Raw genomic sequence first — 15,638 nt, forward strand, 5'->3', positions numbered from 1 at the left:
TTTAGACAAGCTAATCGTATTTGCATTGAAGTAGACTGCTCAATTATAAAAAATGATCTGCCTACACGATAGCCACACTATAGGCTTTTAAAAATTTTAAAAACATCTGCACTGATTGCATTATAGAAAGTCAGGAATAAGAGGTATTTGACAGGTTGCGAATCCTGAAGCCAACTCCACAATCAGATGCATCAGAATAATTGCCAATGCAGGAATCAACAATATCAGTGTTTCCCTGGGAGGAAAGTTATGTGAGAACATGTGGAGCAGTACTAAACTACCTCATTACTTATCACTCAAAAAGGGGGGTGGGGAGAGCCAGGGGGATAGTCCAAGGTCACAAAAAAGTAAACTAAAAACAAATAGAAATTCTCAAACTGATTCATGGACTACTTGCTGGTCATGCACGGAAAACTGGCTTATCACATTAAGCAACCTTGTTCCTTCTCCTACTGTGCTCATTACCAACTTAAGTACATTAAAAAAAGGCTAAAAATATATTTCACTTTTTCTCTAATTGCCACATGAATGTAATACCAGAAAAACAGGAGAAAGTCTGCACAATTTCAATTTGGAGGAGTGATCTGTAAAGGAAATCTCTTTATTAAAATGTGATATACCATACAAAAATGTTTGAGAATCTGTTTCAAGCAAAAAAAAATGAAGAAAAAAAGGAAAACAAGCAACAATGAAAGGGGTTCAGATATTAACCGTCTCTTCTGAAAAGAGGGACCAGCCAGTATCAGTATTTCCTTCTCTTGCAAAACCTGTTCACAGAAGAAACCAAACCAGAATCACAGAATCAGTAAACAGCTCCTCACCAAGGTAGTTAGGAACAGTTTCAACTTCACAAGCAAGGAGACTTGTACCATCTGGTAATTAAACAGCTTAATGCCTCAAGAATTTTAGCTATGGAGACGTGCAAATTTTACTGAGAGCATAGCCCCAGTATTTCTGATCTTAAATATGCTAAGATATACATATGAATTTAATTTGAAATTAACCCCTCTTTAGCCCACCTCTGTGTTTAATTGGACTGTTAAGGGATATTTAAGATTCCAAACAGTAATTCTAAACAGATAGCTATAAAATCCAAAAGTAATCTCTTCTCTCATACTTCATGTGTCCAACCTGCTTCCTGGTTTATGGATCCCATCCTTGAAAGATCAATATATTAAATCAAGTCTATACATGAATTATGCATGCTTATACTTTATCAAGATGTATATGCTTGAGTACAATACATTTATTCGGATAAGCCCTTTAAAAAGCCATGGACACTCATTTGACAATTATGTTGAATACCCTAATTACCATGAACTGAATTGGTGATGCATGTGTGATGGAGTGAGGTCACAAAAGACCCTGTGGGGGTGCTTCCTGGAGTGCTGACAAAGCCACTGACACTGGCCTTCTTGCTCTCTGGGGCTTCTCACTTACCCTGTCCTGCTGGGACAGCTCCCTGGTCTCTCCCAGCCGAGGTATAGAGCTGAGATCACTGTCCCTACCCCAAGGAGCAATACAGACACTGAATCTCTTCAGGTCCAAGGAAAATTCAGTTTTGGGCCCAACTTCTTTGGATACCACTCCCCAAATGGGATCAGAACCCCAAATGAATTATTTAGGTAAGCCCCCATTAACAATGAAAGGAGGATGTACACACTGATTGCTCTCCCAGGTAACAATTATTTATAGTGAGCTTGATAGTAAATAAAAGTTATTTATTAAGTAAAGTAGTAGGATTTAAGTGGTTATAAGTGAGAACAGGCAGAGTAAAGTAGGTTACAAATTTAAAGTAACAGAAAATGCTTTGCTAATTCTAAAACTAAAACCTCAGAACAAACATAACAAATTCACCCTAAAAATAGTTCTTATTCCAGCTAAGCCTCCAAACCAGGGAATCCTCCTTTTCCCTGGGGTCTTTAGTTATCTTCCTGGGTGTGTCATGCCAGCCAAAGAACAAGGAAGTGCTAGCTTCCCATTGTTTTACAGATTCCACCTTTGGGCAGGAATTCTGTTTCTACATTACACTCTGACACAGGAAGTTACTTGGCCAGTCCCTACCAGTTAGCAAGGCCACGTGACTACCTTTTGACCAACCACTCCTATTATTTAAAGGACAAAATAGTTGTTTAGAGTTGACCAAACCCTGAGGGCCATAAAGCATTTCATACTCCATATATCTAACTTTACACACAAGAATGATACATACACCAAACAAAACACACAGACCCAGACTAATAGGTTACATAAGGTAATTTGTCCCAACCATCTCTGAGTTATAAATATTTGTGTCCATAAATCCAGTTTAATAAAGAACGGGGGAGGGGAATCCATCAAAGCATGTCTCTGCCAGTGTTTTAAATCAGACTATAAAATTGTCAAACTGAGTATTTTAGAAACTCTTTAAACCTATTTAAAGATACTTTTTAATAATACTTTTAAGTTTTTAGTGCTGGAAAGGCTTTCAAACCATTTCTAACGCAAACTATAAAATACAAGGAAACATTTAAGTTCATCCCGTATGTGCAAAATAACTGGCAATTCTAACCTATAAACCTTCTATATAAGAGTCTGGTACAATAAAGATAAGAAACGGATCAGACCTTACCTCATCCTGTATCCCACTTGTGGTAGTTAATTTACTCCCATCAGTAACTGTTATAATTATTGCTGGCTCCAGAAAAAATGGGTTTCTTCCCTAAAAAAAAGTGAATTCCCATTAGAAATGCTACATTCAATTTTTTAAGCTTCTTGCTTCAACATAGTGTGGTGCACCAAAGGCTCAATACACCACTCAACGAAATCAATGGAAATATTCCCATTGACTTCAGTGGGTGCTGGATTGGGGCCCTAGATAGATGGTTTGTTCCATGGCAATATTTTACACTATGAATAGATTCATCAACCTTTTACATCTGTAATCCTGAAACCAATACATATGCCACATATATAGGGTCCTGCATGGATATCCGCATCTGCAGATGTGGATATCTGCAGCTCATTTTTGTCAATTCAGATGCGGATACAAAATTTTGTATCTACGCAAAGTTCTATACATATACCTAAAACAGGCATCTACATTTATTGACTAAGGACTTCATGATAAATGTTAAAGTAACAAAGGACTGTTAAGTCTTTTTGAGAATTTCTTTAATTGCAAATATCCAAATGGTGCAGCTGTTAACAAGCAGAACATTATCTTCATAACCAGAAGAACCTGTAGTTCCCTCCTCCACTACTGATCAAAAATTAAGATGTTCAAACTATAGTATGACCTCAAGAAAACATCTTCATAACCTACGGGTTGAAAATTAATATGCTAGAAACAAGAGGGATACTTAGAAGTGGGTGGTACCCAGTTATTTGGGTCACATTTCAACTCGAGGCATTTTCTCTCTCTCTCATGCATGCATACCCAACACATTGTTTCATTAACTTGACTATAGCAATCCATTCTCTTGTCACATCCTGATTGGATTATTGCAATGCGCTCTTTGTGGGATTGCCTTTGAAAAGTCTTCAGAAGCTTCAACTGATCTAGAATGTGGCTGCTCAAGTTTTAACTAATACTCGTTATATGAAGCACATTATGCCGGTGCTCTGGCAGCTGCACTGGCTTCTGATATGTTTCCAGGACTTGGTTATGACTTATAAAGCCCTAAATGGGTTGGGACTAGGGTATTTGAAGGACTGTCTCCTCCTATACAAACTTGCCCGGGGATTGAGGTCAGCTGGGTAGGCTTGGCTCTGTATTCCTTCAGTTATGGAGACAAGGTTGACATCTATGTGAAGCAGGGCCTTCTCTCCCTTCACCCCTAGCTATGGAATTCTCTCCCCCAGGACACTCGCCTGGTGCCAACATTGGCACTGTTTCAGTGCCAGGCCAAGGCCACCCTTTTTACCCGTTCTTTTATTGGTGTATGTGTCCCTCCTTTTGAGGTGTTTTAGCAGGTTTTGTGTCCGTCCCCCCGCACATTTGGGGTCTCGTATTTTAGTGTCTATACATTATTTATTGTATTTTATTTAAACTTTGTAAGCCGCCTTAAATATTTTAAATAGAGAGGCAGGGTAAAAATATTTTAAATAAATAAATAAATAGAATAAATAACTATTCAATGTTTATGAACACTTGACATGCTTTCTACAACAGTAGCATTTAAGATATAGCATCCAAAATTACAAGACATTTTATGACCCTGTCTGTCCAAGTGGCTTCAAGGTCTTACGGTCCTGTTCATCATGAAGTCTTAACAATGAGACCTATATTGCCACTGACACTCCTGAGCCTGCCAGGACCACAATAGGAGGATCAAGCTAGAGTCATGGATGTACCAATTCAGAGTGGGTTACTATAATTGTCTGTATCTAGGTTTGAAGATGCAATCCTGTGACCGAGCACCAGGAACATACCACTCTGTTCTCTCTTCTGTCCCAATGGCTTCCAGTCTGCTTCCACTGACAGATTTGAAAAATCTTTGGCTATTGCCTACATTTAAAATGTAGCATTTTAAGTGAAGACACAATGTAGTGACTGGATAGGTTGACAAAAAAAATCTGGATTTTTCACACCCTTGATAAATGTAGCTATGTTGAGTTAACTGTTCAGTGCAGCTCAGACATTTAAAAGCCATCAAAACAGTTATACTCTTTTGTAAACTATTTTGTCCAAAGCTCAGATCAAAGTGACAGAAGGGCACTCAGCCCAAGGGTTTTGTTGTGCAGTCAGGTTCCAGATATTAGACATTTCCATAATTTGACCACTCAGAGCATGTTGCAAGACAAGGAAGTTACTCACCCTGTGCAGTAACAACTGTTCTTTGAGGTGTGTGTTCCCATGGGTGCCCCACATATGGTGACAAGTTATCCTCGGAGCCGCAGAATCAGAGCTTTTTCCATAGCAGTTAGCAGTTGAGCTGTGCGTGCCCAGCTAGCGTCTCGCGCTGCCGGTGGCTAGATGTTTCGGGCCCAGCCCAACTCCCTCCCCTCAGTTCCTCACCTACCACAGAGCCATCAAACTCAGAGTAGAGGGGTTTCCAGGACTTGGTTATGACTTATAAAGCCCTAAATGGGTTGGGACTAGCTGGAGGCAGGTATAGGCACCCACGGGGAGACACCTCGCAAAACAGTCAGTGCACAGGGTGAGTAGCTTCCTTTTCTTCTTCAGGTGAAGCCCCATGAGTGCTCCATGTAAAGGGACTACATAGCAGTACTCACTATAGCCAGTGGGACTTAGAGTCACTGCTTAATAATGGCAAATAGAACTGCTGTAGCCACTGCTGTGTTTGCTACCAGCTGAGGCATGATGGCGTAATGCTTAGAGAAAGTGTGGTCGGATGACTAGATAGCTGCCCAGTAAATGTCTTTGAGAGGCACACCACTGAGGATGTTGGGTGTGCCTTGGATGTTGCTGTAGCACAGGTGGACTGTACTCTTGATGGCGTCATCAGTGGTTTGTTGCACACTGGAGTAAGCAAGCAGATATCAGTTTGGAAATGTGCTGTGTGGAAATTGGGTTGCCCCTAGAGTAGTTTGGAACAGAGACGAACAGACGTGGGGACTTGCGTGACGCCTGAGTTCTGTCAATATAAAAAGCCAAAGCCCTTCTGACATCCAGAGTATGGAGCATAGCATGTCTGGAAGATACATGTGGCCTTGGAAAAAATATAGGTAGTACTACAGGCGCATTGATGTGAAAACTGATACTGACTTTGGGCCAAAAAGCAGGATGTGGACTCAGAGTCACTTTGTCTTTAGCAATACGGTGTATGGTGGGCCCAGCATTAGGGATCCTATCTCACTGACACTCCTTCGGGAGGTGATAGCCACTAGAAAAAATACCTTCATCGTGAGGAGGAGGAGGAGGAGGAGGGCCATAGGTTAGAAAGGAGGTGTTAGAAGGGACTCGAGAACCAGGTTTAGGTCCCATGATGGCAGTGGGGCCCTAAAAGGAGGGTAGAGGTTTTGGACTACTTTGAGAAATCTTCTAGTCACTGGATGCGCAAACAGCGATGACCCAACAGTGCAGTCATGAAAGGACATAATGGCTGAGAGGTGTACTTTAATGGAAGTAGATAGGTGTCACTCTTCAAGCCGTGTAAGTAGTCCAGGACCATCTGGAGTGAGGCTTTGCTGGGATCAACAGGCATCTGAAGACACCAGGATAAGAAGCACTTCCATTTTTGCAGGTAAGTTGTTCTAGTAGAGTGTCTCCTTCTATGAGGGAGGACAATTTTCACATGATCAGAGCAGCCTGATTTGATGCCACAAAGCCAGACAGAAGCCATGCATGGAAATGAAGGGTCTGAGGATGGAAGTGAAGTAATTTGCCTGCATTCTGGAAGAGGAGATCACGCCGGTGGGGGAAAGGATATGGTGTCTCGACAGACACGTGTTGAAGGTATGGGAAACCAGATCTGTCTGGACCAAGATGAGGCTACTAGAATGATTCGAGCTGCGAGTGGATCTTGCGCAGGATTCTGGGCACCAATGGTACTGGAGGGAAGGAATAGTGGATCGGTTCATCCCATGGGATTAGGAAGGCACCTCCCCTGGGTCCCCTGCCCAATCCCGCTCGGGCATAGTCGTAGGCTTGCGCAACGGATGTTGCGATGGTATAAAAACCGATGCCAGCCAACACTGGAAGGCACAGAAGTGTAGGCGTGCATACTGAACCACATAAGTAGTGGCCGCCATTTGGCCCATCAGCTGGAGGCAAGTATGGACAGTTGTAGATGGGTTTGCCAGTAGAGTGGCAACTAGGCCGCGTAGCATATCGAATCTTTGCTGCAGTAGATACACTCTAGCTGATATGGAGTCAAGCCAGGCCCCGATGAACTATAAGTCCTGCATAGGATTGAAGGTTGACTTCTGCTTGTTTATGAGGAACCCTAAGGAGTTGAAGAATCGTTTGGTCTTTAATACTATTTCTGCTGATTCCGTTCTCGTGCGACCCTTTATTAGGCAGTCCAGGTATGGGAATATCACGACCCCTTGATGTTGAAGACAGGCAGCAATGACTGCTAGGACCTTAAAAAAAAAACCGTGTAGTGGAGGATAGGCCGAAGGGGAGGACCTTGTACTGGAAATGATCATCTCCCACAGTGAATCTTAGGGAGCGTCTGTGGGCAGGATGTATCATGATATGGAAATATGCATCTTGTATGTCTAGTGCTGCAAACCAATCCCTTTTCTCCAGTGCCGGAATGATTGAAGATAATATGACCATCTTGAAGCACTGTTTTTGCAGGAACCTGTTTAGTTTGTTGAAGTCTAGAATTGGTCTCCAGCCCCCTCTGCATTACTGGGTTAGGAAGTAAGTTGAATAAAACCCTCTCCCTGTGTATAGCTCGGGCACCTCCTTCATAGCTTCCAGCTGGATGAGCCAATCTATCTCTTGCTTGAGAGGTATCTCTTGAGAGGGGCTGGAAAAGGATGAGGTTTGGGGGAAGAAAAGTGAACGGGATTGTGTATCCTATACAGATGATTTCCATAACCCAATGGTCAGATGCTATTGCATCTCAACTATGGAAAAAGGGACGTAGCCTGTGGTGGAATAGAAGTCTATGATTTTGTTGTACTGGATAATCAGGGAGGTCGGGCAGACGCTCGACCAACATTTCAAATTTGCTGTTTAGAAGGCTAGATACCAGAGGTATGTAGGTGTAGTGGGCACTTCCTATGGCTGCACTGTCTGGAACGGTTGTATTCATATGGTCTATTCTGAGGATGGTTGTAATATGCATCCCTCTTGCTATTGTAGAGGGTATAGCGCTTCCGTCTCTATGATCGGGTGTACACGCCTAACGTGTGCAGAGTGATACGTGAGTTTTCTGCCGTTTAAAAACTTGTCAGTGTTGGCTGCAAAGAGCTCATGTTTATCAAAGGGAAGGTCCTTCACTTCGGTTTGGAGTCCCCTGCAGCTTGTAGCCCTCCTCATGACCACTGTTGTAGCGGTTGCCCTTGCTGCCGTGTCAGCCTCATCAATTGCCAAGAACACCCCGGTGTGGGTGATGGTGTGCCCTTCACAGATGACTGCTCTGAGGATGGACCTCTGGGATTCTGGCAGGTATTCCATAAGCTCGGCTAATTTAGAGTAGTTGAAGTCATGATTGGCTAGAAGGGCAGAGTAGTTTGCTATTCTGAGTTATAAGGTAGCCGAGGAGAACACCCTTTTCCAAATTGCTCTAGTTTTTTGTGTTTTGTCCCCACTGTTTGATTTAAATTGAGGAACTTTTGACGGTTGGTTTGCTGCATCTACTACCAGCGAGTTTGGCTGAGGGTGGGAGAAAAGTAAGTAATTCTTTAGAAGGAACAAAATACTTCTTGTCCACCTTCTTGCAGATTCTTGCAGGCATCCACCAGATGTCAGACACCTCCATGATAGCCTCGTCTATGGGCAGCACAATCCTACCCTGGGACGAAGAATGAATGTTCTTTAGGAGGCAATGTTGTTTCTCCTTCACCTCTTGAAGCTTTACTTCCTGGGTAGTGACTACTCTTTTAAAGAGGTCTTAAAATTGTTTCAAATCGTCGGTTGTATATGCGTCCTCAGGTACTATAGCCTCCTCGGGTGGAGAATGAATTATCTTGTGTTAGTTGAATGTCATCCTGATCGTCTGAGAGCTGGCCCTTCTCCTCTGTCTCTGGCATGGTCATTAGAGTGTGAGGTAGTGAGGCTGATGGAAGCCTTTTTGGCAAACGCACTGGGCCAACGGGTTGATGTCTAGGTGGTCCCCAGTAGTCCCAGGGTGCCCAGTGGGACGGGTAATGTGGAGGTGGGTAGTGCCAGTTTGGTTGCCACTCAGGTTGATATCAGCATTCCCTGTAATGATAGTACTAGCGGGGCATGGTGGGAGATGAGTGCTGGGACGAGTACATGCTCCTCCAATTCTGTTCAGTTACCTCAGGGTGCCCCTGCAATCAGGGAGGACCTCCTATACTTTGGAGATGAGCACGGTAAAAAGGGCACCAGCGATTGTTCCTTTGATTGGAGTAGGGAGGGGTGCCTCTCTTCACTTCCAGTTGTAAGCAAGTCTTTCTTGGTTTTGAGTGAATCATTGCAGTCAGCCTGGGATGGCTACATGTTGTCAGTAGCCTCCGCGTGGGGAGGCATCAGGGAAACTGGCACGCTGGGAGGTAATGCCAGGGATTTGCAGGGCCATTTTGAAGCTGGTTCCACGTCCTTCACCAGTGCTGGGCACTAAAGCACTCGTTTCGGCACTGGGGTTTGTTGGAGCACTCTCTCTGCTACAGAGCAGGCGTGCACAGGTGCCATATTGTGTTTAGGTGCCTCCATAGCGGCGCTTGATGTTTTCGGCATCGCGGTGCCGAAAATGCCTGGCACATCTCCCCTGCTCCCTCTGAGGGATGGATCAAGCAGCAGCAATCTGGTTGGCGAGACACTCCTTTTGTGATGCCTCTGTGGAGTTGAAGAGGCAGGTCTCTGCTTTGCGGGGGTCTACAGAATCGTTGATTGTGGACCTGTCAGCTGCATAGCCTTTTCAAGGAAGATCATGCGGAGTCTGAGCTCCCGATCCTTTCTCACTCTGGCGGTCAAACTGCAGCAATGATCGCACTTCTGAGGTGTGCGCAACTCCTCCAGAAACCTTATGCAGCTGCTATGGCCATTAGAGGCTGGCATTGGATCATTGCAGCTGTGGCACTTTTTAAAGCCCTGAGAACCCAGCATAGCAGAGACAGTTAATGCTTGTGGTTGAGGGCTGAGGTGTGTGGGGAGGGGAGTTTCTTATTTGAATCAACAGCCATTTGTGGTAAAGCTTGCTGTTTTGTGTCTTCTCAGATAGCTTGTTTGTTTCTTCTCTTTTCTTTTTCTTTTTTTTATAAAGAGTGCAACCAGCTAAAGGAAAGCGGAGCTGTCGAACCAGCTTGTCCTGTTCTTTGTTTTTGTTTTTTTTAATGGCATTGCAAGAGTGTAGCAGAAGGAATTGTAACTGAGGGAGATTGAAAATTTAGTAAAAGAAAGTGAAAGCTCCGATGAGGGGACAAAAGTCTCAAGCAGCAGGACAGCTCCGTCCAGGATCAAGGGCAGTAGAAAAGAAACTGATGGGAGGGAGTTGAGCCGCATGCAAAACATCCAACTTCCAGCAGCGTCAGACACCAGCTGTGTACACATGGCCTGTCAGCTAACTGCTAAGGAAAAAGCTCCGACTCTGCGGCTCCAAGGATGACCTGTCATCTTACATGAAGCACCAACAGGGACATCACCCAAAGAACCTCCTCATTGTTAAATCATTTCCACTATAACCAGTATATAAATAAAAGTATGTTTTAAGACAAACAAAAGATTCAATGACACTACTCTGGACCTCACCGTGCAGATTTAGTTTACCTGAAAAGTGTTTAAATATAATAGAGATAAACCCCTAAGATTTGTAGTATCAGACCAGAATAAAAGACCATTTATGTCTAACCCGTTGGGCCCGACAGTCTAACCAGCTTTCTATCCATCTTACAGTCCATTTATCCAATCCATACTTCCTTAACTTTCTGGCAAGAATATTGTGGGAGACCGTATCAAAACTTTGCTAAAGTCAAGGTATATCTCATATACCCACTTTCCCATATCCACAGAGTCAGTTACCTCATCATAGAAGCTGATCAGATTGGTCAGGTATAACTTGCCCTTAGTGAATCCAGGTTGACTATTCCTGATCACTTTCCCCTCTTCCAAGTGCTTCAAAATGGATTCCCTGAGGATCCCCTCCATGATTTTTCCAGGGACTGAGGTAAGGCTGACTGGTCTGTAGTTCCCTGGATTGTCCTCCTTCCCTTTTTTAAAGATGGGCACTACATTTACCTTTTTCCAATCATCTGGAATCTCTCCTGATCTCCATGGCTGTGTCTACCCTGCACCCCTTTTCCGGAAAAGGGATGCAGATTAGACACTTTGAAATAGCAAAATCCGCGGGGGATTTAACTATCCCCCACGGTATTTGCATTAACATGGCTGCCGCTTTTTTCCGGCTTGGGGATAAGCCAGAGAAAAGCACCAGTCTAGACGTGATTCTCCGGAGGATCTCTTATTCCTACTTTTTATTTTCCGGAGAATCACGTCTAGACTGGCGCTTTTCTCCGGCTTATCCCCAAGCCGGAAAAAAGCTGCAGCCATGTTAATGCAAATACCGCGGGGGATATTTAAATCCCCCGCGGATTTTGCTATTCCAAAGTGTCTAATCTGCATCCCTTTTCCCATGAGTTTTCAAAGATAATGGCCAAAGGCTCCGCAATGACATTTGCCAACTCTCTCAGTACCCTCGGATGTATTAAATCTGGACCCATGGATTTGTGTACGTCTAGATTTTCTAAATAGTTCTTAACCTATTCTTTCTCCACCAAGAGCTACCCACCTCCTTCCCATACTGCATTGCCTAGTGCAGCAGTCTGGGAGTTGCCCTTGTCTGTGAAGACAGAGGCAAAGAAAGCTTTGAGTTCTTCAGCTTTTCCCACATCTGTCACTACGTTACCTCCCTCATCCAGGAAGGCCCCACACCCTCTTATTGCTAACATGCCTATAGAAACCTTTCTTGTTAGCCTACACATCCCTTGCTAGCTGCAATTCCAACTGTACTTTCGCCTTCCTGATAACTCCCCTGCATTCTCGAGCAACATATTTATACTCCTCCCTACTTATCTATCCAAGTTTCCACTTCTTATAACCTTCCGTTTTGTATTTAAGTTCACCAAGGATTTTCCCGGTAAACCAATCTGGTCACCTACTATATTTGCTTTCTTGCTGTGCATCAGGATAGTTTCTTCTTGTGCTTTTAATAAGACTTCTTTAAAATACTGCCACCTCTCCTGGACTCTCTTCTCCTTCATGTTAGCATACCAGGGAATCCTGCCCATCAGCTCTCTGAGGGAGTCAAAGTCTGCTTTTCTGAAGTCCGGGGTGTGTATTTTGCTACTCTATTTTCTTCCTTTTGTCAGGATTCCGAAATCACTGTTTCCCAGGTTACCACCCACATCTGCTTCCCCTACTAGTTTCTCCCTGTTTGTGAGCAGCAGATCAAGTTGCACATAGCCCCTGGTCGGTTCCTTCAGCACTTGTACCAAAAAGTTATCCCCAACATTCTCAAAAAACTTCCTGGATCATCTGTGTACTGCTGTATTGTTCTCCCAACAGATGTCAGAGTGAAGGCCCCCATGAGAACCAGGGCCTGTGATCTGGAAGCTTCTCTTAGTTGTCTGAAGAAAGCTTTGTCTACCTCATCCACCCGATCTGATGGTCTACAGCAGACACCAACCACATCATCACCCCTGTTGCTTCCACCTCTAAACTTAACCCATAGACTCAACAGGCTTTTCTCCCTCTAAATACTGGAGCTTTGAGCAACCATACTGCTCTCTTACATACAATGCATTTATTTCCATGATTCCACAATCCCTATCTGGACCTTTTCCTTCAACAGGGACGATGAACGAGAACACCACTTGCGCTTAAAATTCCTTGATCCTTTTTCCCAGAGCTACATAATCTGTAGTGACCCACGCAAGGTCATTCTTGGCTGTATCATTAGTTCCTACACGGAGAAGCAGGAAGGGATAGCAATCCAAAGGTTTGATCAGTTTTGGAAGACTTGGTCACATCCTGAATTTGAGCTTCTAGTAAGCAGCACACTTCTCGAGATTCCAGTATGGACGGCAGATGAATGACTCCATCCCTCTTAGGAGGGAGTCCCCGACCACCACCACCCATCTTTTTCTTTTGGGGGTGGTGGCTGTGGAACCCCCATCTCTAGGATTATGCATCCCATGTGTTTTTATTAGTTTGCCAAGATCATCCAGTCTTGTCTAAGCTGTAAGGAACAGTTGTGGTATGTTATTCCATCAAAAAGTAGATTATTGCAACTGTGAAGCAACAACTGAAAGCTAACAATATTGCAATGCATTTAATTTAAGTCAGATTTCATAAATACAGAAGGAGCTCAATCACTAGTAAAAAACATTTGTACTCCATCTGATGCAGGAATAATGTCAATATATACAGCAAAGGGACAAAAATATCTTTACCTAATCAGTATAATAAAATGCATTAATAAGAAAGGGAACGGTCAGAGTTTTTTTCGTGACTTTAAACAATGGAAAGAAAATTCTTCCAGATCAGCAACCTTGAATGAATCCTCATTCAATGTATTACACTATTACAAAAGTTTGTTTCTACTCAGACAGTGGTAGGAAACCTTCTGACATATGGCCCATTGGGGTTCTCTGTGTGGCCCATGAGATATTTTGTTTACTGCCGCCTGTGCACCGGATTACCATATTCCACTGATTTCTTGCACAGTTTTTCTCTTACCGGTTTGACTAAAGTGACACTGACTTAAAGCAAAGGCACATGAAGTGAGGTGCGTGCTGACTACATATAACATTGTGAGAATTATGCACTCTCTATGCAACCAATCAAAGCACAGCCATGATTCAATCGAGCACACCCTGCAAATTCTAGGCATACAAGCATAGTTAGCATGACTACTCTATCCCAGGAGACCACCTTGGTTACAACAATCTTTCAATCCACTGAAATAGCCCTTAAAGTCTTCTTCCCAGAGGCACTGCCTTCTTACATCACCCAGCCAGGACCCATCTTGGTACCCTCAGCAGGTGCCCTTTTCAGGCTCATTCTGCAAACAGATGTGCAGGGCTCATCCCACTACCTATGTCCGGTATCACTAAGTTCTATTCTCAGTCCCCTGGGTTCAGTCTGCCCACACTGACATTTCAATGGTCTTGCTGCTCTTCAGCCAGTCAAGCACATAATCCCTGGCAGCCTTCCCTGGCTCACTTATACCTGATGAGCTGATGGGTCCTGCTGTTCATCTAGCCAGCCAGCCACCCAGTCCTTCCTGCTCGAGTTACACACAGCAACCGAAGACTTTGCTCTGCTACTTGTCTATTATCTGGCCCTTCTGGCTCCTTATTGGTCACTCCAGTAGCCTCTCTGATATGCTGCAGAACAGCCTCTCTAGACTACCTATAGAACTTGTTGTTGCTCTACATTAAAGTAAGATGGGGTAGGGCAATGAGGCCTCCAGGAGGTGGGCCTCCATACCCAGTCCACCCAGACACAATCCTGCAAGGCTTAACTGATGCTCTATAATTCAGATACTGGATGGCTGCGTCTAGACTGGCCAGTTTTTCTGGAAAATCAGCTGCTTTTGCGGAAAAACTTGCCAGCTGTCTACACTGGCCGCTTGAATTTCCGCAAGAACACTGACTTCCTACTGACTAAAATCAGTGCTTCTTGCGGAAATACTATGCTGCTCCCATTCGGGCAAAAGTCCCTTTTGCGCAAACCTTATGCGCAAAAGGGCCAGTGTAAACAACTCAGATTTGTTTTGTGCAAAAAAGCCCCGATGGCGAAAATGGCGATTGGGGCTTTTTTGCGGAAAAGCACGTCTAGATTGGCACAGATGCTTTTCTGCAAAGTGCTTTTGCTGAAAAGTGTCAGTGCCAATCTAGACGCTCTTTTCTGCAAATGCTTTTAGCAGAAAATTTTTCCGTTAAAAGCATTTGTGGAAAATCATGCCAGTCTAGACGTAGCCCACATGTTTTGGTAGTAATAAGATAACAGAATAATCGAACAGCTGCACTTCAGTTGTCTAGGAAATCACAGAACAAGGCTACAGATGAGCTGAGTTCAGGACCCCTATCCATGTACCTCATGCAGCATCTTATAATATCATGAATGACTATAACACTCTTCCTTAAGGAACAGTTATATATTACAATGAGTAAATACTGAAAAGATTTCTGCTCAAAGTGTCTTTATACTGAAATGTCTCTATTTTTCAGAAATTAAAGATGTCATCAACTCTTGAAAACAGAAAATCCTGATTTACTACTCATTACTCTTCAGTTCATCTGTAAGAAGGTAGGCAGAACAAGCAACTTTAGATCAGTTACTACAGAAAATATATAAAAATATATAAAACATAAAAAACAACAAACAGTTTAGTAGCACCTTAAAGACTAACAAAACACATAGATGGTAGTATGAGCTTTCATGAGCACAACCCACTTCTTCAGATGACTGGATTGTTGATAGTCCAGATTCAAGAATAAATAAGTCGGGGGGGAGGGAGGAAAAAGAGACAGAGAGTAGATAAGCTTCAGAGGGATAGAGGGATAGCTGAATTAGTCTGTAACAGGAAAGACTTAAAAAACAACAAATGGTCTAGTAGCACCTTAAAGACTAAACAGTTACAAGAGGCTGATAAGAACCATTACTTTGCACTTGGAAAGGAAGATGATCAACAACAGACTCTACACAGACATCAAGAACCATTAGCACCTTCACGATTTGGTTGGTTAATAATGTGCAAGCCATCCGATTCATACTATTTGCATGAGAATTAAATTTGTGAATTAACTTAAGTTCTAATCCTTCTTTGTGTATTTGGCTTGTGGAATTGGTCTGAAACAAAACAGCGACTTAGAGATCCATTAATGAGCATCCAGGAAGATTAAAGTGTTCTCTAATTGGTTTTTGTGTTGCCTTTTCGGATATTGGATGTGCGTCCATTCCTGGCCACCCTGGATGTAGCAGCTCTATACACCAATATTCCATATGATGATGGATTACAGGCTATCAGGAACACCATCCCCGATGGCAGCAC

At 43.4% G+C, this 15,638-nt stretch overlaps 1 protein-coding gene across 4 annotated transcripts in view; it reads right to left on the reverse strand.

The window, feature by feature from the left end:
• Positions 1–15,638, reverse strand: part of INTS6 (integrator complex subunit 6) — a 104,758-nt gene that overhangs the window by 68,398 nt on the left and 20,722 nt on the right. For 3 of the 4 annotated variants that reach the window (XR_012900687.2, XM_075919093.2, XM_075919089.2), the window contains exon 4: positions 2,612–2,701. The exons of the other annotated variant lie outside the window; for it this stretch is intronic. Coding sequence is in view for 2 of the 3 variants with exons in the window: in XM_075919093.2 (XP_075775208.1) it covers positions 2,612–2,701 (90 nt within the window). In the remaining variant the exon portion in view is untranslated. The remainder of the gene's footprint in view (positions 1–2,611; positions 2,702–15,638) is intronic. 4 annotated transcript variants of the gene reach the window in all.

This window comes from Pelodiscus sinensis, chromosome 1 (genome assembly GCF_052426305.1).
Source record: "Pelodiscus sinensis isolate ZL-2025 chromosome 1, ASM5242630v1, whole genome shotgun sequence".
Taxonomy (NCBI): domain Eukaryota; kingdom Metazoa; phylum Chordata; order Testudines; family Trionychidae; genus Pelodiscus; species Pelodiscus sinensis.